Here is a 21,870-nt window from a genome sequence, read left to right on the forward strand (position 1 = left end):
CCTCCACCTCCTTCCATAAAAAGGATTCCAGGTGGCTAAGCGGCACGGAGCACAAACTGTGCCAGACGCCGAGCTGGGTGCTCTGTGCGCACCATTTCCGTAAGGATCTTATGGCTTTAGTGTAAGTAAAACTGAGCATGGTGCTGGGCCGGGACTAAGATTTAAGTGATGGGGGCGGGGGAACGCTCCAAAAATAATGATCGCAGCCACCCAGAGAACTGACTGCCTTGTTACCTTCACGTTTTGATGGGCAGAGACTCAGAGATGTGGCATACGGAGTCTACAGTCAAAACGTAGTGCAGCCAGGGTTTGACCCCAACGCTTTGGGTCTTCGAGCTGGCACACCCTGTCAGAGGACCTGGGCTAGAGGAGGCTGGATTTTGCTGGGGCTTAGCTGTGCTGCATACATGCAAAGTCATTTCAGCCTCGTCCGACTCTGCGATCCTATGGACTATAGCCTACCAGGCTCCTCTGTCCATGGGATTCTCCAGGCAAGAATACTGGAGTGGGTTGTCCTGTGCCCTCCTCCAGGGGATCTTCCCAACCCTGGAATCGAACCCTTGTCTCTTACATCTGACCTACATAGGCAGGTAGGCTCTTTACCACTAGCACCAGCTGGGAAGCCGTTGGCTTAGCTATGGAACCCTGAAAAATGCATTTATTTTTGCTAGGTAAATGAGGGTGTTGGGCTGGATCTCAAAGGCATTCTTTGAGCCAGTTCTAATATTTTAGGAGAACCATACACTATTTATTAGGATTTTTATGGCATCATATATAAATATTATATAGATCCCATATGTATAGATAATACAGAACAAATTTCATAATTTCATTTGCAAGGCGAGAATATTAAAATGGCATGATACTGCTAGAAGTAGTAAGGCGACAAAAGCCAACTTGGGGTGAAGGCGAGAAATGACAAGGAGGTTTACGGAGTCAAACTGGGGCTGTGAATCAAACAGATGCCTGAGAATTTCTAGAAAAAGAATGTAGAGCTTCTCTAAGCTCCTGGAAGGCATAGGGAATAGGTCCCCTACTGTAAGAGTACGTCCAGCAGAAGGTGGAGAAGCGCTGAGAAAGGAAGCAGACAGGGGAGGAGGAAGGAGAAAAATCTAGAAGGCACAGCAGCCGCAGAACTTGCTCTTGGAGTAGTCCAGCGGTAATGAGGGACATCAAGAGAGAATGAGACACAGCTCGGTGCCCTCCTGGCAAACCGGCAAGCCCTGGGCGATGCTGAGTCAGCTCCTGGCAGCCCAGAAACAAGGTGTGCAGTCCCTCGGGCATGAGAGGCTGTCACACCTGAAGCTGCTCGATAAGAAACGTCCGCAACTTCCTGGTAATGAGAAGAGGAAGAGATAAGAAGTACAAGAGGTTGTCGAGGAGCTGAAAACTCATGAGCACTGCTAGTTCTGTGCCTCTCTGGGAGGCAGAGAGAACACGGGGTTTGCAACCAGACAGACCTGGGACTGGACTCAGCTGTAGGTCAGCTGTGTGATCCTGGGTATGTTCCTTAGCTCCTCTGGGCCTCCATGGTCACCTCTAACATGAGATGAGTCCTATCTGTCTTTCAGCACTATGGGGAGGAGGAAATAAAACAACAGACGTGCCAGCCCTGCATCCAGGACATAGTTGCTGCTGCTGTTGCTGCTAAGTCACTTCAGTCCTGTCCAACTCTGTGCAACCCCATAGAAAGCAGCCCACCAGGCTCCCCCATCCTTGGAATTCTCCAGGCAAGAATACTGGAGTGGGTTGCCACTTCCTTCTCCAGTGCATGAAAGTGAAAGTGAAGATGCTCAGTCGTGTCTGACTCTTAGCAACCCCATGGGCCGCAGGCTACCAGGCTCCTCTGTCCATGGGATTGTCCAGGCAAGAATGTTGGCTTGGGTTGCCATTGCCTTCTCCTCAGGACACAGTAAATGTTCAATAAACGGTCAGTCTTTCCACAGTCCACCTCATGCCAGGATGGTAAAGTCTGGAATACCGGCTCCCCCTACCCCAGCGGCCTGAAGTGGGAGGAAGACACATCAAACTTGGAGTCAGGAGACTGGACACGGTTCCTGCTCCACCACTGACTTGCTCTGTGACCTCGACTTCTTTAAGGGCTTCATTTAGACAACATCTGACACTCTCACCGTTCATGACAAGTGATGATCCAGAAACCACGATGCCATTCCCTGAGAACCATCAGTCCCTCTCTGCTTGGCACAATGCAAAGGTGCTCATCCATTACCTGGCTTCTGTGATTCTCAAGGAAAGGTCTTCCCTAAACCCAACTCTCTCTTCTAATCAAGTGGTCCCCTTACTCACCCTACAGACACTACTCAGAATGACAAGAGGCAGAAGGTAGAGGCAGTAGCTGCAAGAACTCAGAAGAGGGAAGGTTTCATGGAAGAGGTGGCATTTCAGCTCAGCCTGAACGGTGAAGTGGAGTTTCAACACCCCTCCAGTTCTGCACAGTGTGGATTCTGTGATGAGACTTGGCAACCCCAAGTTTCTAGTCATCTAAGATCCCCTGAACACTTCGGATGTGCCAAGCACAGGGTGAGTCATTGCAGCCCCCGAGATGAAGGAGGGATGTTCTCTGCCTATGGAGATCCCAAACGAGCAGCACGAGACAGACAAAGCCGCGAGCTCAGCTCTCCTTCTGCCCCAAGCCACCATCGCTGCTCACCTGAACAGTCTCCTACAGATCTTGCTCTCCCATCACTGCCCTCTGGACAGCAGCCTGAGCAGTTCCTTTGAGACAGAAGTAGATGGGGGTACCCTCTGGCTTAAAGTCCTGCTGACTCTCCATGGGACTCACAACAAACGCCCAAATGCAATTTCCTCTCCTGTCCTTCCTGCCCACTCCCACTCACTCCACTCTGGCCATGAGGGCTCTGTGCCAGCCCTTGAACACTCCTGGCATGCTCTGGAGTCAGGTGTGTGCTGGAACCATTCTCTGCCTGCAACACTCTTCCACGTATGTGCTTGGAGACACTTTTGTGGCCTTCAAGTCCTAGTTCTCAATAAGCAATCTTTTGACTCTATAAGCCATCTTATGATTCTATGTAATATTAAAACCAATTTTATCTCCAAAATGTCCATTTTCTTTTTTCCGTAGAATCTATCACTTCTCACACACTACATAATTTTCTTATGTATTATGTTTATTATCATCATCTTCTCCCCAACAGACAGACACCTACACACACACGTACTCATGGATACGAGCTCTCTCAACACTGGGATTTAGGTCTCCTGGCCTCCCATTCATCTTAAGCACCTGGAGCAGTGCCCGGCAAGCTCCAGGTAGTTCTAAGGGACTGGCCACTGTCACATGAGTCTTTATATCACTAGTGGGCACCAAGGTCCAGAGGGTCCAACTTCAGTGCCAAGAGGTCAGGAAAGGCTTCAGAGGTAAGTTGATATTTGAATTCAGCCTTGAAAGGTAAGAAAGAATTATCCAAGGGCCTTTGGGGCAGAGCTTAGAACAAGGAGGAAGGGGTCTTAACACAGGATAGTCTGAGCAGAGTCTGATCGTGAACCTTGTAGCTCAATCAGAAGCTCGAACTTCATACTAAGAATAATGGGGAAGCAGCGAGTTAGGAGACAACAGCCATGATCAGGTTTGGGCTTTGAATGAAATCCCTGTCTCCAAGTACAGAGGATGGATTAGGGAGGATAAGACTAGGGGAAGAGAGACCAGGGAGTTGACAGCTGAAATTGTAGTCAGAAGAAGTGTTGAGATCTGAGGCTGCCAGCGGCCTGACAGCAAGGATTGAGCAAGGGTTCCTTCTCAGGTGAAAACCCTAATGGTTTGTAACATACAACATCCTTGTCAATGTTTGACTCACAGAGGGGCTGCCTGCATGTTCTAGTATGCCAGTAAGGAAGCTTTCAATCCCGAATCTTACTTTGGGTAGTCACCACCACCCTCCTTCATGGGGGGTGGGGGGAGGGGTGCTGTTGTCCTAAAAAAAAAAAAAAAAACTGCAGACATCAGCAAGGAGCCAGGGAGAGGAAAACAGAGGGCAAGCAGTGGGGATACAGCCAGTGCTGCCAAGCACCGCTGCCTGCCGCCTCCCGGGGCAGAGACGCTGCAAGCTCTGCTGGGAGGAGAGATGAGCCAGCTCTCTCACGATAGTCAATCTTCTGTTGCCACTAGCTGGTCACTATGAGAACTTGGGAAAGCATCAGTCTTGCAAAGGAAGCGTCTCTTATAATGCCGCTCCTCTTCAAGGTTAAACCTGACTTTCCTTTTCTGGAAAACAGCAGGCTTCTGCTTACCCTCACCAGTAGCTGGAGTGAAGAGCCTGAGGCTTCCTCCTTCCCCAACACAAAACCCACCAGCTCAGGCTCTCAGGAGAGGCCAGAGCCAACCAACTGGATACCTGGGCAGGAGGACAAATTCGACTTCCCTAGAAGGATCTCTTCCTCCTCAGATATTTTAGTTTTGGTTTGTTTGTTTTACAGGAAGAGGAGGAGAGTCTTGGAGCACCTTATGATCGTCAGCCAGGTTGCACACCTGAGATATATTTAGCCCAGACCCATGTGTCAGTGGTTAGTGTGATGAAGGAAACGGAGTGGGATTCAAGACCACTGGGTTTAAGTTTGAACAGCTGGTCCTTAGGTAGGCTTCTTCCCTTGCCTGGGCTCGTGTTACCCTATAACACATGGAGGGGGAGGATTCAGTGCCCTCAGAGTCTGTGATGCTGTGAGCTCAGATCTGATGGCCATGGTAACAGTCTTCCCGGCTCCACTCAAAGAAGCCACTGCTGTTCTCCATCGTTCTCTCTCCCCAACACGTTCACACCACCCCACGGCGGCCAACGCCTAGTTTACAGCCAGGCAAGGAGGTGAGAAGCAGGAGGCTTTGCCTGCCAGAGGCCTAGTCAAAACTACCGCTGGACTTGCTGTAAATTAAAATTATTGAGTGATCTTGCAGGCTGAAGGCCCTATTCAGGAAAATGATCGAGCTCTGGATCACAAAAGCTTGCAGAGCTGTGCTGTCAAGCTGGCTGGGCTTCCTGACCCCCAGAAACAGCAAATCTGGACGGTCCTGACTCAACCTGGGCCTTTGAGAGCTCGAATGGGTCCTCTTCTCAGCCTGCCCCAGCACACTCTCCGTAACAAGGTATAATGGTCCCTTGCTATCGACCGAGGATGGATTCCAGGACCCGACCTGCTTCCAGAAATCTCAGGATGTGACAGTCCTTTATATAAAATGGTATAGTGCAGGTGGTTGAATCTGCGAATGTAAAAACTATGTCCAGAGAGAGCAGATAGTACTTTTTGAGGGCAGATAAAACACCTGTCTCTGCCCTAATTATTAAATAGACTTCATCAGATTTGAGCTGGCAAAGCAATGGAGACAGAATGAGGGAAGAAAGCGGAAAGTTGAGGGAAAAAACCTCAGATCAGAGGCCACTGAACCAACCCCCTTATTAACAATGTCCCAGAAACCTGGACCATCACAGCAGGAAGGGACCTTGAAGCCTGAGTGCTACTGAAATATTTTAGTGATAAGGGGCCTGGAGCCTAAATAACACTTTTTAAGCGTAGCTTTGTTTGAAGACACCAAATTCACCCTCTCATCCAACCCACCTCTCATCTCTCCCGCTTACCCATACGGGGTTGGGGGGAACACTGGAATTGGTTTTAATGAATATTCTGTGGCCAGAAATCCATACAGAGAACCCAGCTTATTCTATTTGTTTTTTCTTCCCACTTAATGACTAGCATCAACCTTCAGAATCAAACCAGAAACCAGAAGGGGCAGATAGCCTCAGTGCCTCTGGTCCTTTCCCCAAATGCCTGCCAAACAGTTGTGTGGTGCCTTGCTCGAAGGCCTGCTCCCATGAGAACCCTGTCATCACTAAAGGTCAATGCTTGGTTGTCCAACACATCCTCCAGTCGTGTTGTCCTCCACACCCTTGGTATTTGCACCTTTAGGACATTCCTTAGAACCAGACAGAAAAAGAAAAAAAAAGTAAAAGTATGTGCCTCATTCACTACTGAAATTCAAATTCGAAGGAAATCCTCTTGCCCTCCTTAGGCTACTGGACTGTCCTCGGGCTAACTTCCTGTTGCTAGCGACCCTTCTACCCTCGTGTCGGGTCCCTTGGTCCTGGAGGTTTTTCTCTTTTTCGGTGTCCATTTTTGTCTGTATTTTAAGGAATCTTTGCAGACCTGACCAAGCTGGCATTTCAGAGCTTCTTTGTCTTCCCCTTAGGCCGATCAGCTTCCTACAAGGAGCATCCTTTCGGGACAGTGCTTCAGGACACTGCCAGATCTACTCATGCAGATCCTTTTAAAGACACACTGCTGGATGGCTTTCCTTCTCGAGACACTCTCCCCCAAAGAGAGAGCAATATTCCTCACCTGTGTGATTTATAACACAAGCAAATCAGTAACAGATGCTGGCAATGAGCGGTTTACTCCGTTTTATCTGTTTCCCCTTTCACTGAATCAAGGCTGGTGGTAAACAGTCCAGCCCGGCCACTATCAAGCACAGGAAGAAGGATGCCATTTCCCTACCAGTGGGCATGAAAGCTAAATCCACAGGCACACTCTGGGGCTGCCTGGGGGCTAAGGAGAACTGAGTGAGGCGCCTGTTCACCTCAGAAGCCCTGCACTGATCGCTGCACCTGTTTGAATTCTTTATTTTCCATGGGTCCTTCCTGACACACCCATGGTACCAGCAAAGAAAAGGAGAGAGGGAGAAGCAAGAGCAGTTAAGTCAGACTTACAGAGCAGATCAGGGCACTTCAGGTTCATAGAATCTTCACACCAAAGGATTATTTTAGGGCTCATCCACCCACTCATATTACAGCATGAAAGAACTGAAGATCTGGGGGTAAGTGACTTGTTCAAGGTCACAGTGGGCCACAGCTGAGAGTCCCAGGTCCTAACAGGCATCAAGTCCCCAACCTGTACCGCAGCATCCAGTGTCTCCCCCAGCCCATCCTCCACGGCTCATTCTGTTTTTTCCTGTCCAGGAAGTGTCCCCAGCTTTCTCTGAGTCTCAAGAGGTATCTTCCCTCCCTGATGTTACAGAAAGTGTTCTCTCCATCATTCCCTGGCACCACTGCATAGGATGCCCTTTGACATCCCATGAGTCATGAAACTTTGAGTTGGCAGGGTCATTGGAGGTCATTTAACTCAAGGCTCATTCTCACACTCTCATACTTCAGCATACCAATGCAGCTAAGTTCCCCTGGGAAAGGTTCTTGTGTTGATCATTACATTTCTCTTCAAGACTCTGCTCTATTCCCTACATAAATGTAACCAGCCCCTTGATGCATATTTGGCTCAAGATGGCTTGAGTTTAGCAATTACCAAGAATGTAGGTGCTTGGTGGACTGAGATTCCAGTTTCAGGTCTGCATTTACTCACACTGAGACCTTGGACTAGGCACCTGACCTCTCTAAAGAATGTTGCCTAATCTATAAAATGGGAATCAAATACAGCAGTGCCCCCTCCCCTATATTCCATGTGAGTAAATAATAAAAGGCGAGAGTAAAGCTCTTTGCACCACATTAAGGATGCAACAACTATCTGCTGTTCCTTGATCAGGTTTAAGGACATTCACTTTATCAGTGCCACTAACTCAGACTCTAAAGGAGAGGCCGGCATTTCACCTCTGAGAGAACTTCCACCTACATAAAGCAGGCGGGAACATGAAGGGAAGATTAGAAACACGAAGAAGAATAGACCTGGAGAAAAGTCTTTTATGTCTGGGCACTCCCAATAATAGAGCCAAGAGCTCAAACAAGAGAGGCAGAAGGGAGGGAGGGTGGGCCAGGGGTGCCCGTGACTTCGGTGAGTAGGGATGGTAGGAACGGTGTGCACGTGGACTTTAAGGTCCCCCAGCTGGACTGGGAGTAAAGTGGGAGCTCTTCCTTTCGCTTGTTTGTTCGCCCCCGCCTCCTTTAACACCAGGGACAATTTACCACCACCAGCTCTGGGTCCACAGCCCTAAGCATGGCCCAAAGGCTTTGGCGGACACTATCACCCCCTAGTGGTGGCTCCACACACCCCACTATCGGCAAGATTCAGCATTTACCGACTTTGCATGCACCTCTGTGGCATATGCCATCCCCAAATCGCTTGAACTGGCAACCTAAGAGTGAAAGACGCATTCAGCTCGCTGGAGACAAACAGGAGCCAAGGATGTTTAGAAGGTCTGAGGACAGGAATGATGGGATGGGGCTGCCTGGGGACCCTGGGGGAGATCTGGCCCTAACTGACTCAGAGTGCCTCCCCACCTTCAGCCCTCATTTTCAGCCAGCCGGGCCCTCCCAGAGCTCATTGTGCACTCTGTTTACACGCAAACAGTGGAAGACCAACACAAACAAAAAGCCCACGTCTCCCTACACAGCTCCTGCTATACTTGGCCATCTGGTGACTACCTCGCTAGCCAAATCCCTGGCAGGAGTGCATTGAGCTGCCAGTCCAGGGCGCTGGGGGAGGAAGAAGAGGAGGAGGGGGCCCCTGAACCCCCAAAGGGCTCAGAGCCACCAAGGAGGACAGTGCCCCAGCACTACATAGCAGGCAGTCTCCGCCGGGCTCAGCCGCCTGCGTCAGAGAAGGCAGAAGGCTCCAAGTGGAGGGTACCAGGAGTCTCTCGGGCTGAAGCATGGGTCCTGGGGGATTTGAGTCTTTCAGTTCCTCTCTCAGCTCCTCACTCAGCCTGCCCCAGGCTCCCTGGCATTCATTCCCTCTTGAAAGCCAAAGTTTGAAAAGGCAGGGGCTGCCAGCTCCAGGAATTCTGGGATGACTCCTGTAGCTGGGTGGACCTGGTCCTCACATCCGAGGGGAGCCGGAATGCTCTGGGATTCTCACCTCCAAGTCATGCCATATGCAACCAGGAACGTTCCCCCTTTTCCCCTCACTTGAACAGCTTTTTAGGGGGATTCCCACTCCCGACCTCTCTGGACAACCTAGAGCGATGAGGAGGCTGGAGGGAGAAGGTTGGGACTGGAAGTGTAGAAGGCACACCTTCCATTTCTCTGGGAGGGCCCTTCCCTGCCTGGGATCACAGGAGCTGGGAAGGAGCCCAAGGTTAGCTCTTCAGCGTAAGGAATGCCAGCCCCATCGCCTTATTGGAAACGGGCATCCCACAAGTGCACGTGGAAAGGGTCACTGGGGTGTGCAAGCGTGTGAGTGTGTATGTGTCCACGCAGGCGTGTATATGCTTGAATGTGGGTGTGTGTCGCACGCCAGACACGCCGCCGCGGGAAGTCCCCCTGGGAACCTGCAAGGCGGTCTCCCGCCTAGCATCCCAGAAAGCATGGCAGGCTCAGGTTACAGCCAGCCGGGGAGAGCCCGAGGCACAAGCTCAGACCACGAGAGGGCCTGGCACTCGCTCAGATCTCCAAAAGGCCGGCAGGAAAGGCATTGCGGGGCGGGGGCGGAGGCGGAGGGTCTCTGGACAGAGGAGTCCGGTCCATTGATTACTCTTTGGGGGTTCTTGGGCGAGCAAAGAGTTAACCTCAGAGGTTCAAGCCCGGATCCTGAAGCCATGTGACCTCGAAGGCCCACCCCGAGGTGCCTGAGCCAAGCCGGACCCCGGTGAGGCCAAGGACCCGGGGACGGGGGTCTGGAATCTGCGGCGAACCCCAGCGCCTTCCCGGAGCTGGCTTTGGCCAGACTCCAACAACCAATCGCACCCCGCGCCCCCAAGAGGGGAGGGGAGAGAGAGCTATGGGCGAGCGCGGGAGAGCGAAGGGGAACAACATTTTTGTAAACGCTCTCCGAGATAATTAAGCTATCAATTACCCGGGTGGGAATCAGCTGTGCTTCCCGCAGCTCCACGGAAGGGCCGACTCCTCCGGGATTCGCGCCGGGAACCAGCAGGCAGCAAGCTGCTGGCGAACTTTCTGATTAACTTTTCCGTTTGAGCCCCCGCCCCCACCCCCACCCCTTCCCTCTCTCCTCCCCATGTCACGCCGTTAAGTTATTATTATTAGCCAGTGAGTGAGCTGCGAGGACAAACCTGCTCTCCGTTGGGAGGGGGTTAGGAAGGCGAATGCGACAACGGGGAAGGAGGGAGAAAGAAAGTAGAGACCTTGAGTTCTGAACCCCAGGGCTCAGAAACCGCTCAATCCTCCCCGGCCCCATTTCACAGATGGCTAAAACTGAGGCCCAGAGAGGGGAAGCGACTTGGCCAAGGTCACCCAACCCACAGGGAAACCGAGTGTATGCGGACCGCTCCGATGTCTAGAAAACCTATCCCGAGGAGCAGAGCCAAGAACTCCTAGGCGAGAGCGAGGGGGCGGTAACCGCCGGCGGCCCACGGCCGTGCCGGGAGAAGCAGTGGGCGGCTGGACCCGGACCTGGCTTGCGAGCGGGGTTCACCGCGGCCCCGAGCGCGAGTGCTCGCATCAGCTGGGGTCTCGGCGTCCGGGATGGACCGCGGCGCAGCTCAACGTCGGCACTGAGAGACCGACCCCACTGCGGGAGGGCTGGCACGCCCCCCGGCTCCCGCCACGCGCTCGTCCCAACCACCTGTACGCCCTCCGGGCCCCTCAGCTGCCCTCACTCGACCCCGAGCGGGGCGGCCCGGGGCGGGAATCCCAGGGCGCCCCCCCGTCCGGCCTCGCTTAGGGGCTCCCGGGACCCCGCGAGTCCCGGCGCCAAGCCTTACCCAGCGTGAAGAAGGGCAGCTCCGTGTTATCCAGGTCGTCCTGCACCGCGACGCGCCCCGGCAGCTCGTTGCGCACAAAGAGCAGCAGGCGCGACTCGGCGGCGGCGCCCGCGGAGCCCGGGGACGCGGCGGCGGCGGCCCCGGTCCCGGCCCCGGCGCGGCTGCCGCTCCAGCCGATGTCGCTCTCCCGCAGGGCAGGCAGCGTGGACACCGTGACGGTCTTGAGCCGGCAGGGGCTGTCGGGCTCCCGCGAGGCGGCGGCGGCGGCGCCGGCCAGCAGGAGCAGGAGCAACGGCGGCGGCGGCGGCTGGAAGCCGAGCCTCACCCGCCCCCGGAGCCCCGAGCTGGGGCCGGGGCTGCGCCGGGCGCCGGCGGCGGCCATGGCGGGAGCGGCTGCGGGGCTGCGGGCGGCGGCGGCGGCGAAGGAGGAGGAAGCGGCGGCGGCGGACGCCGAGGCGAGCCGGGGCGCCGGAGCTAAGGAGCCGCGGGAGCCGCTCGCCAGCAGCCCCCGGCTCGGGGCTCCGCCTCCCGGCCGGCCTGGCCCGGCCCCCCGCCGCCTCCCCCGGCCCCGCCGCCCGCCCCTTCCCTGCTCTCCCCCCTGCTGAGACCCGGAGCGTCTCGGAGGTTCCGCCCGGCCTCGTGCAAATCCCAGTCGCCCCCCGCCCCACGCCTTTCCCCCGATCCGCCCCGCACAATATTCTTGAGCCGCAGCACCCCTCTCCAGATCCCTAAGGCTCGGGGCCCCCGGGCGCTCCCCGAAGTGCACCTAATAACCCAGCGCTGCCAGCTTCCCCCAGCCCTCGCTCAGCCCGAGGCTGCACCTGGGGGCGCGCCGCAGCCCAGCCTCGCTCAGGCCCCGCCTTCCGAGAGGTAGGGGGACGCCTCTGGATGGCCAGGACTGAACTTTGTCTCCCCTGAAGCCCAATAACAAGTCCTGGACCCTTTCTCGAGTCCCGGAAATAATTCCTTGTGGTCTCAGAGCCCCCCTCCCCACCGGCTGCCCACCACTCTGGCAGGGGGCACCGACAGCGGATGAACTCACCGCTCTAGCCCCCGGCCCCGCCCGCTAGACCGACCCGGGCAGGAGGTTCTGGCCCCCAGCCTGCGCCCGGCGAGCCAGCGCTTCTATTCTGGATGCCTGCTCCTAGCGTGGAGCTGCTCTACTTGGCTGCTCTGTGTGCGAAATTCCTGAAAAGGGTGCGAGGTAGGGACCTACTACTCCCTCGGCTCCTGTCTCCCAAGGGCTCCTATACCTACTGCCTGAGTCCCAGAGGAGGGGTCTGTTCACCCACTCTTCACGCCCGCACCCGTCCTTTTTCTCCCAGATTCTAGTCGAACGGTCAACCGAGGTCCTCAGACACAGGGGAACCTTTTGGCCCCGGGTCGGTTCTCTCTGACCCACATACCTCGGACCCCCCAGGGAGTCATCCCCTCTACAGGGATCTGGGCCTCGAGGAGTGCTCCCCCCAGGCCTCCACTCCCCGTTTTCTTCATCCTTCCTCTCTCTGTTCTCTCTTTCATCTCTCCAAACACACATTTCATTCTTACTTGTCTTGACTTTAATCTTATAAATGCTCCTTACCTATTATTTGTGAGCCATTTCCCATCTCCTGGGTTTTTTTCTTTTTTTGCCCGTCTGTGCTTTTGGTGTGGTCTCCTCCCTTGGACACTTCTCTCATCTTAGCTCTCCCTTCTGCCTCTTTTCTCCTTCCTGTCTTTAACCCTTCATAGGAATGGCCTTTCTCCCTCTCCCATCACATTTTATTCACTTTTTCATGACTTTGAATAAAGGGAGAGGACCGAAAAGGAAAAAATCAAAACCTGTGCTGTGACCTTGGACTTAATTATACTGTTTAGTAAGCATTCCCCAAGTGCTGGACCCGTACCTATGTTAACTTTTATACATAAACATGCTCTAGTGAGATGGGTATCATGATTCCCATTTTCCAGATGAGGAAACTGAGATCAGGAGGTCATGGAGGTAAAAGGACCTCCCAAGGTTACACAGTGAATGAGCACAGGAGCTGAGATCTGAACTCCAAGCTCCAAAGCTTTGGCTGTTTCAACTGAATCACACTGTCCTCAGTGACCTTGGGAAAGCCCACCCATCAGAGATCCGGTGAAAGGCATGTCTGCATGAGCACATCTGGGCCTTTTTCAGCTCAGAGGCTGGTAAGGTATGCTTCTCCCGTCTCAGTTTACTCATCTGTAAACCTGGCGTGAGGGTGGGGTCAGAAATCTGGCATTTCAAATCCTCACATCCTAAATTGTCTCCTGCCGCCCTGGTGCCTGCTCCAGTTCATTTACTCCTCCAAAATATGTCACCCTGGCTCCCTCAGTCTCTGCTTTGTACCCTTACAATCCGCCACTATCCTCTGCAATGGGGCTTTCTGATTTTCTATGCCCCTTTCTTCAAATATGCTGACATAGTCCATTTATAGAAGTGCACACCAGGAAGAAAGGGCTCCCTTATGTAAGGCAGAGTCTGTGCAAGTCCTTCATGGACCTCTGGAACAAAGGCCTGTCCAATGAGACCAACACTTTCATTCATTCACTCATCACTGAGTACCTAGGGTTCCTACCAGGCGCTATAAGGAGATGCAGACGTGGATAAACACAACTCCTGCCCTTAGAGAGCTTATAATGTTGGGGAGGGAGGTGTGGGGATGAGAGAGCCCAGGAATATCTCAGATACCAGGCAGGCAGGCAGACATGTGTTTCTTTTATGAGGTGCTCAGAAACATGTGCTTGGAGAAATCAAAGAAAGCTTCCCAGAGGAGGTGGCAATGAAATTGAGCCATGTAGGTCTAGCGCCATGGGAGTGGACATTCCAGGTTAAAGCTGGCATTTGGCATTCGTGGCAGCTGCTCAGTGTTTGAATGTATCCCTTTCCTAGTTTAGAGGGTGCTTTACTCTCTGAGCCAGAGTCCACTTCCCATGAAGAGGCTACAATTTCCAGCTACTTTCAGCTTCCACTGCAACTAGGGTTGAGCACGTGACTCAGAACTGACCAATCAGATTCACCCACGCCAGATACTGGGAAAGAAGCTAGAATTAGGCAGAATCCAGTTGGGGACCAAAGTGGTAGCAGGTGGGGCAGTTACATCCAGATTTCAGCACGAGTGGAAATGGTTCTAACACTGCTGCCTAGAGCACACTGCCGTTTGGTGTCAAAAGTGTGAAGTACCCTGGGCGCCCAGTGGTGCCTGGCTGTGGCTACAATAGTTTCATCAGCCATTTCTGTGATGTCACTTGGAGCGGTGTTCTTGACTTCACGGACTTCAGCCCAGATCCCATGCCCTCCTGGAGCTTCTGAGTAATATCACTGCCAAATTCTGTTACTGCTTAAATGATCAGAAGTGATATCTGTTGCTTGCAACTAACACCCCTGACTGAGAAGAGGAAGCAGAAACCAGTGGAAGGCACCGACGGCAAAGCTCTCAAAGGGAAATAGAGGAGGTTCTTTAAGGGGGAGGTGAGACTGAAGTCAAGGCAATAAAGGCAGGCAAGGAATTTCCTGTTCATGTTGAGGAGGACCCACTTTATCTAGTAGGGAGTATTGAATTGGGAACAGCTACAGGAAAATAATTCATACTTCTGAGCACATAGTCTGTAGCTTCAAAACTTGATGCCAAATATCAATAACTGATGATAACAATCCCTGCCTCCCGGCAGCGGTGAAACTTCAGCAACTATCATGCAAAGTGCTTAACATAGTAGGTGCTTAATAAATTATAACTGCTGTTTTGATGTCTAATCTCAGCAACATCTGGAGGGAGGCTTGTTATCCCCACTTGATAGAGTCGGAGTCTGAGGCTCAGGGAAGCTAAGGAACTTGACTTTGATCACGCAGTTACCAAGTGCTGGAACTCACGGCTGCGTGGCTCCTAAGTCCTGGCTCTCTCTGCAGCACACGACCTTCCTGCCCCAACCCCCCAGCTACCCTCAGGATGCTGGGACCTCCCTGTTCACGCGCTGATGCCCTGTCTTGTGGCCTCCGATACCCCTTTTTGTGCCCTTCCCCTCTCTTGCTAAGTCACAGTTCGTTATGGATTTAATTAGTTACAATTCATGATTGATGTAATTTATTCTTCTCCAGGGTCCTTCCATACCCCCATCTCTGACTCCAATGATCTGAAATTCCTTTTCATTCTTCCTAACCACTTCCAGGGCCCCAGCAAATGTTTCCTCTTGCTTCATCTTTCATATTTGCCTTTCCAGGTTGCTTTGTAGCTTTTTTTTCCCCTTTCTTTCTTCCCCCAGCTTACTGTACTCTGTTTTTTTTCTAACTTCATCTCGTCAAAGCTATGGTTTTTCGAGAAGTCATGTATGGATGTGAGAGTTGTACCATAAAGAAGGCTGAGTGCCGAAGACTTGATGCTTTCAAACTGTGGTGCTGGAGAAGACTCTTGAGAGTCCCTTGGACAGCAAGGAGATTAGACCAGTCAATCCTAAAGGAAATCAACCCTGAATATTCACTGGACAGACTCATGCTGAAGCTCCAGAACTTTGACCGCCCGATGCGAAGAGCTGACTCGGTGGGAAAGGCCCTAATACTGGGGAAGATTGAAGGCATGAGGAGAAGGGGATGGCAGAGATGGGTGGATGGTATCACTGACTTGATGGGCATGAGTTTCGGCAAGCTCTGGAAGATAGTGAAGGACAGAGAAGCCTGACCTGCTGCAGTTCGTGGGGTCGCAGAGTTGGACATAACTGAGTGACTAAACAAAATTCATACTGCGTGACTGAGACAGCCTAGTGTGGCTGAAAAAGCAGAGAGACAGGCTTTGGTTTATATGTCGTCTCCGCTATTTCCCGACGGGTTCAGCTTACTCAGTAATGCCCCTATTAGATTTATTTGTGGAAGAAGGAAAGAGGTACCCATTTCTCAGGATCATTGTGCAAAGTAAATGAGGTCACGTGGGTGAAAATGCCTAGCCCACATGAGGTTCTGTTAGCATTATAAAGCAAATCCAAACATCCTCTGGTGTCTCCCTCCCTGTTTTCCTCTCCAGCCCCTTGTGTCACGACCCTCACCGCCATCACTCCGTTCTAGCCAGAGGCGCCTCATTCCTGCTCCTGGATTGTTTCCAGCACTGTGTCCCCAGTGTTTTCCCAAAGGCTCTTCCTTCCCTGGAGGGGACTCCCTCCCGACTCCCCTAGTGGCCTCTCACTTAGACATAAGTCTCGGCGAATAGACTGCTCCCCGTAAGATGACCGAACCCCAACCTAAGCGAGCCCCTCCCTGACCTTCCTGTCGTGTCCCTTCCTTTCTCTCTCTCAACATCCGCTCACTAAGGTTTTTAATTATTGTCCATTTATTAGTAGATTTTCTTTTTCAATGATTGTATGTGTTTGTTTATTTTTGGCTGTGCTGGGCCTTCCTTGCTGTTCGGGCTTTTCTCTAGTGGCAGCAAGCGGGGGTTACGCTCATTATGCTGTGCAGGCTTCTCATTGCGCTGACTTCTCTTGTTGCAGAGGATGGATCTAGGGCACATGGGCTCAGCGGTTGCTGCTTCCGCCCTCTAGAGCATAGGCTCAGGAGTTGTCACTGCACAGGCTTCGTTGCTCTGAGGCGTGTGGGATCTCCCTGGATCAGGGTCAAGGATGGAACCCGCGTCTCCTTCACTGGCAGGCGGATTCCTTACCACTGAGCCACCAGGCAAGTCCTAGTGTACTTTCTTGATGCATCTCCCCCTCTAGGCTGGAAACTCCAGAGATCAAAGTCTGTGAGTGTCCTGCTCACCACCCTGAGCTAGCTCTGTGGCTGACGTAGCGTGGAGACACAAAATCAGTATTTTGTGAATGAATGATAACGCACTCATTGACTTTTTACTTATAAGACAGGTGCTAGAGTGGGCCCCAGCCATAATTCTGCAGGGAAGAAGAGACCCATCCTTTTGGTTTTCCACAGTGAGCCGTCTGTCCTTCCTTCTCTGTTCATTCCTCCCTCCATTCCATCTTTCCTTCCGCCCTTTCCTCCCTTCGCAGATTTCCATGATCCAAGTGACTTCTCTTTAACAGTCTTTCTTCTTTAAGCCTCAAGACGATGTCCAGGACACAAACTCCAGTTCAGGAGGAGAGCTTGTTATCTCCTGCTCCATCTCTGCTCTATCTAAGCTCAATCCTCCATCAATCCTCTTCCTACCTACAGATGCGCACCATTTGTTTCTTTCGCCTCAATCATGGCCTCTCTGTAATTCACCACGTCCTTTTAATCCTGCCTCGCTCCCTGCAGCACGTTGAATCCATTTATCACTCAGTACATGGTTTCCTTTTTTTCCTTTCAGCCACCTCCCCTGTAGACACTCTCCTGTTTTGGGCCTGCCAACTCTAGCACCTTAAACCATGTGGAGCCCAATTCCATCAGCTGGTATAGGAACAATTACAAGATGAAGGCCCATATTGGGGCTTTTCCTTTCATTGTTGATCTCTCCAAATTAGACCACTGTAAATATTTCGATTACTGCTGCTTCTTTGCCTCCCTGGTGACTCAGGCCGTAAAGAATCCATCTGCAAGGCGGAAGGCCTCGGTTCGATCCCTGCTTCTTTGACTCAGAAACCTCTCTTTGATGTAAGCTTGAATTCATGTCTTTCTCTCTCACGAGTTGGCTAATTCTAGTGACTAACCTGCCTGAGCCTTAATTGTCCTTCTTTAAGTCGGGTGACAGGAAGGTTGATGAACCAGCAGGTGTAAGCGGGAGCACCCGTACTTTCTGGCACATAGTAGGTCCTCAGTAACACTAGCTTGTTTTCACCTCTAATATCTATTTACTTGGTCCTTCTGTGACCCTTCTGTCTCTTTGCTTTCATCCCTCCATTTCTCATCTCCCTTTTCAGAACATTTCCACTCTGTCTCATTTAGAGTGAACTTTTACCGTTGTCTCTAACTTATCCTTCATGAAAAATGAAAGAATATTTTAATCACCATTGTCTTTCTTCATTTCTACTTGCATCTGTTTGACTGATTTCTGCTTCAACCCAGGACTTCTCTCTTTCCCTTAACGATTCTCAAATTTATTATCTTTTTCCTCCGACTCATACCTTTCACTACCTCCCACATTCTCTGTCCCCAGTCCTCTAAATCAGCCTCCTCTTGTTCCATGATTTACTGCAGTCATTTCAAATCCTTCTTACACCATCTAGCCAAAATTCTCGCAACACTCCTTGAAAGTCTCTCCTTCCTCATTCATCCTTTTGCATTTTCTTCTTCAAGTTCACTCATATCTAATTCCTCCCCATCATTCATTTGCTTATGCCCAAATCCCTGTGCCTCTTTGCCTAATTAATCATTTCACCATCCATGTTTCCTTCTTCCTTTGTTACACTCATCATCTTTCATCATTAACACACACTAATGGGTGATATTGATGCTTTTGAACTGTGGTGTTGGAGAAGACTCTTGAGAGTCCCTTGTACCGCAAGGAGATCCAACCAGTCCATTCTAAAGGAGATCAGTCCTGGGTGTTCATTGGAAGGACTGATGCTAAAGCTGAAACTGCAATACTTTGGCCACCTCATGCGACGAGTTGACCCACTGGAAAAGACTCTGATGCTGGGAAAGGTTGGGGGCGGGAGGAGAAGGGGACGACAGAGAATGAGATGGCTGGATGGCATCACCAACTCTGTGGACATGAGTTTGAGTGAACTCCGGGAGTTGGTGATGGACAGGGAGGCCTGGCGTGCTGTGATTCATGGGGTCGCGGAGAGTCGGACATGACTGAGCGGCTGAACTGAACTGAACTGAATGGGTGATATTCCCCTGCATCTTTTTTTTTTCCTTCCAAATCTTACTACTGGTGTATTTTCAGGATCCTCTTTCTGGATTCCAGTGGTTCTTCCTGTCTAGGACCCTGCTTTAGTGCTTTAGATTTTTTTTTTTTTAATTGGAGAATAATTGCTTGCTTTGCAATATTGTGTCGGTTTTTCTGCCATACATCAACACGAATCAGCCACAGGTAGCTGCTTTAGTTTTTTAAAAGAGCCTTGCAATATCTGCTCTATATTTATTCAAGCTGAACTGTGAACCTGGGGCATTAAAGTATATATTACTAATGAAAAGTGTGAGTTTTATTCTCTGCTAGTGAGTCCCAGGTCATTTTGCTTCCTGCAGCACCTTATTTGTACTGTTACATTTTGAACTGGTGAAGGTATTGGAAGCATAGAGTGACTATTTCTACAACATTTTCTAGGTGCCTACTATGAGTTAGGCACAAAACATTTTTTTTTTTATTTAATTCTTACAACCATCTGTGAGGTTGCAATTGTTAATCCTGGCTTTACATGGAGAGAATTGGGAACACATAGAAAATGTGCTCCCTGCAATCTGCTGGGCAATTTACGTTGAATAAAGTCCTTCCAATTTCTTTGGGTTGAAATTTGAAACTAAGCCCCTCAGGCTGAGGGCAAGGGGAGACCGAAGGAAGAGGCAGACCCCTCCAGACTGTCAGGTGGCAGTGCTAATAAGCCCCAAGGCTTGCCTTGGGTGCTGAAGGACAGGTAGATCTTTGCATCTGTCTGCCAGAGTCTGGAAAGTCTGCATAGAAGTCTTAACGGGGTTCAGTCACATACACCATTCAGCTTGTCTCAATAACACATTGCTATCTCAAGGCTGTGTCCTTGATGTGGTTCTGGGAACAATGCATGAAATGTATTAATACATTTCAAAAACAGGGAAGGAGGTTGAGGAGCCCAGGTCCAGCTTTCAGGTCAACTGGCAGTGACGTCTTTTCCACGACCTCCTCCAATAAGACAGTATGGTTTAAGGGTTAAGAGTTCCCATACTTTTGGAATGGGGATGATGACAACCACTTTGCAAGGGTGTCCTTTGATATGTGTCTTTCCTGTTAACTTATAGTTACCATGAAGGCAGAAATCCTGTCAGTTTTGTCCTCTGCTGCCTGGCATGTGTAAGGTCATCAATGATAGCTTGTTAAATAAGTGAATGAATGTTAAAGAATAGTCTTTTGCATGACACTGGTTTTGAATTTCAGCTCTGCTATTTAGTACCCGTGAGACCTTGAACACAGTAGGGAGAGAGCAGACCTTTTCAGTCTATATCTGTTTTGATGCATGTGGTTACATGCATATTGTTTTTAATTTTTAAGTAATCTTATTTAGCAACCTTTAGAGTCAGGGAAATCACGGATCCAATTCCAGCTCTCTCAGTTGCCAGCTTTGATGTCATTTAGTCATCTCTTCAAGCATCACTTTTTCATCTATACAATGGGAACAACGCGGTCTCTCTATTATACTTAAGGACAAACACTAGGTTGGTTGATGATCTGGGGGTGAAACCCCAAGACAGCCTGTTTCCAAGCCTCCTGCACTGTTTATTATGGCCAGGGATCCCATTGCCCTGACTCGCAACTCTATGCCTCCTTTCCCTGTTTCTCCCACCATCCTAAGGAGCTTTCTGTAAACATAACTCCAAGGGCCTTTGCTCAGATGTATCTCAGGGATATGGAGGACGTCCCCCACTCCTGACCCAATTACCAAGCTGTATTTGATGACAATTGTATGAGAATCTGCAGACTCAGCAAGGCAGGGGCTCTGCAGTCTCTGGAAGTCTCCTGAAGGTCCAGATGCATCCCCTCTCTTTTAGAGAGGTTCTCAGTGAAATCTATTGGAAGTCCCTCATTTTGGCTCTAGGCACTATACATAATACATATGTACTTTTTTTTTCACTGAGACTCTGGTTTACAAAGAGAAAAGGAAAAACATATTCAAGCTCCTAAGAGCCCTTTCTTCCTTTCTTCATCGCTCCCTCCCTTCTTCCCTCCTCTCTCCCTTTCTTCCTCTTATCTCTCCTTCATGGAGGACTGTGGACTGCTCTGCTCCAGGAATGTGCATACACTGATGATCAAAACTGAAATGGTCCCTGCACCCACGGAGCTAAAGAGAAGCAGGATATACCGCTCTGAAACATGCCACATTGGCATACCGACTGCTTTGAATTAAAGTTGCTTAAGAAACAGCTAGTGCAGGACCTCTGATCCTCCCTTGTACCCTGAAAATAGAAAATACATCTTCCATGTGAAAAGTACCCTGTCTCTACCAAGAGGTGGAGAGACATCCTCATCACCAGGGACAGGGGATTCAGGGCAGAGAAGGCTGTGTAAGCAAAGCTTGTTACTTCTTTACTAATAAGCTGCCCCAAGTCCAAACCCCTTGTTTTGTCAATTCTTTACCAATTTATTGTTTCTTTGTCTGAAAGGTATAGAAGCTGCCTGCTCTGGTCACTTCTTGGAGTCTCAGATTTTTATGAGCTTCTATACATATGAAATTAAATTAGTTTTTCTTTGTGTTATGTCAACTTAATTACTAGACCAGCCAAAGCAACCAGAAGGGAAGGAGGGAGAGGTTCCCCTCCCTTGTAGACCTTACTGTCAGGTCAGGAGATAGACAAAAACAAATAATCAAAACTGAACATAGTGGAGGAGAAAATGGGGAGATGCTATTCAACATAATAAATGAGTATAAAGTTTCAGTTATACATGATTAAGTTCGAGTGACCTGCTGTGTGTGTGTGTTAGTTGCTCAATCGTGTCCAACTCTTTGCGACCCCCTGGACTACAGTCTGCCAGGCTCATCTGTCCATGGAATTCTCCAGGCAAGAACACTAGTGTGGGTTGCCATTCCCTTATCCAGGGGATCTTCCTGACCCAGAGATCAAACCTGGGTCTCCTGTATTGCAGGCAGATTCTTTACCATCTGAGCCACCAGGAAGCTGTACAGCATTTGCTTAGAGTAAACAATTCTATACTCTATTCATAAACATTTATGAAGCGGGTAGATCTCATGTTAACTCTTGTTACAATAAAAGAGTAGATGATTTTAAATGTTCTGTAATTGAAAAGAACATAGTTCTATGAATTAGAATGATGAGAGAGGTATTAATTTGATTCTGAGGAGCAGGTGATGCATCTCAGAAAATGTGGAAATCAATTAGAAACAAGGAAGAATGAATAAACATTGTTATGGGAACCGGGGTGAGAGGGGAAATCCAGGCGGAGAGAGCAGCAGGTACAAAGACTCTGAGAGAAAACTTGGCAAATTCTAGGAGCCAAACATCTGAAGTCATCATGGCCAGGCAGTAGAGAGGCAGGACTAGGAAAGGATAAAATGAGTCTCAGTAAGTTAGTATGGCTTAAATTATTCAGGTCTATGTAGGCCATGGCAAGGAGTTTGGATTTAGTTCTAATTTAAATGGAAAGCCATGGGCGATTTTACGTAAGAGG

The 21,870-nt window shown here is 50.4% G+C and overlaps 1 protein-coding gene across 1 annotated transcript in view; it reads right to left on the reverse strand.

Moving 5' to 3' along the window:
• ASTN2 (astrotactin 2) overlaps positions 1-11,012 on the reverse strand; it is a 1,049,203-nt gene extending 1,038,191 nt beyond the window's left edge. The window contains exon 1 of the mRNA XM_055427750.2: positions 10,631-11,012. Coding sequence (XP_055283725.2) covers positions 10,631-11,012 — 382 coding nt within the window. The remainder of the gene's footprint in view (positions 1-10,630) is intronic.
• Between the last annotated feature and the right edge of the window lie 10,858 nt (positions 11,013-21,870).

Source organism: Moschus berezovskii, chromosome 7 (assembly GCF_049115385.1).
Source record: "Moschus berezovskii isolate FMDL1 chromosome 7, NW_MosBer_1.0, whole genome shotgun sequence".
NCBI classification, from domain to species: Eukaryota; Metazoa; Chordata; class Mammalia; order Artiodactyla; family Moschidae; genus Moschus; species Moschus berezovskii.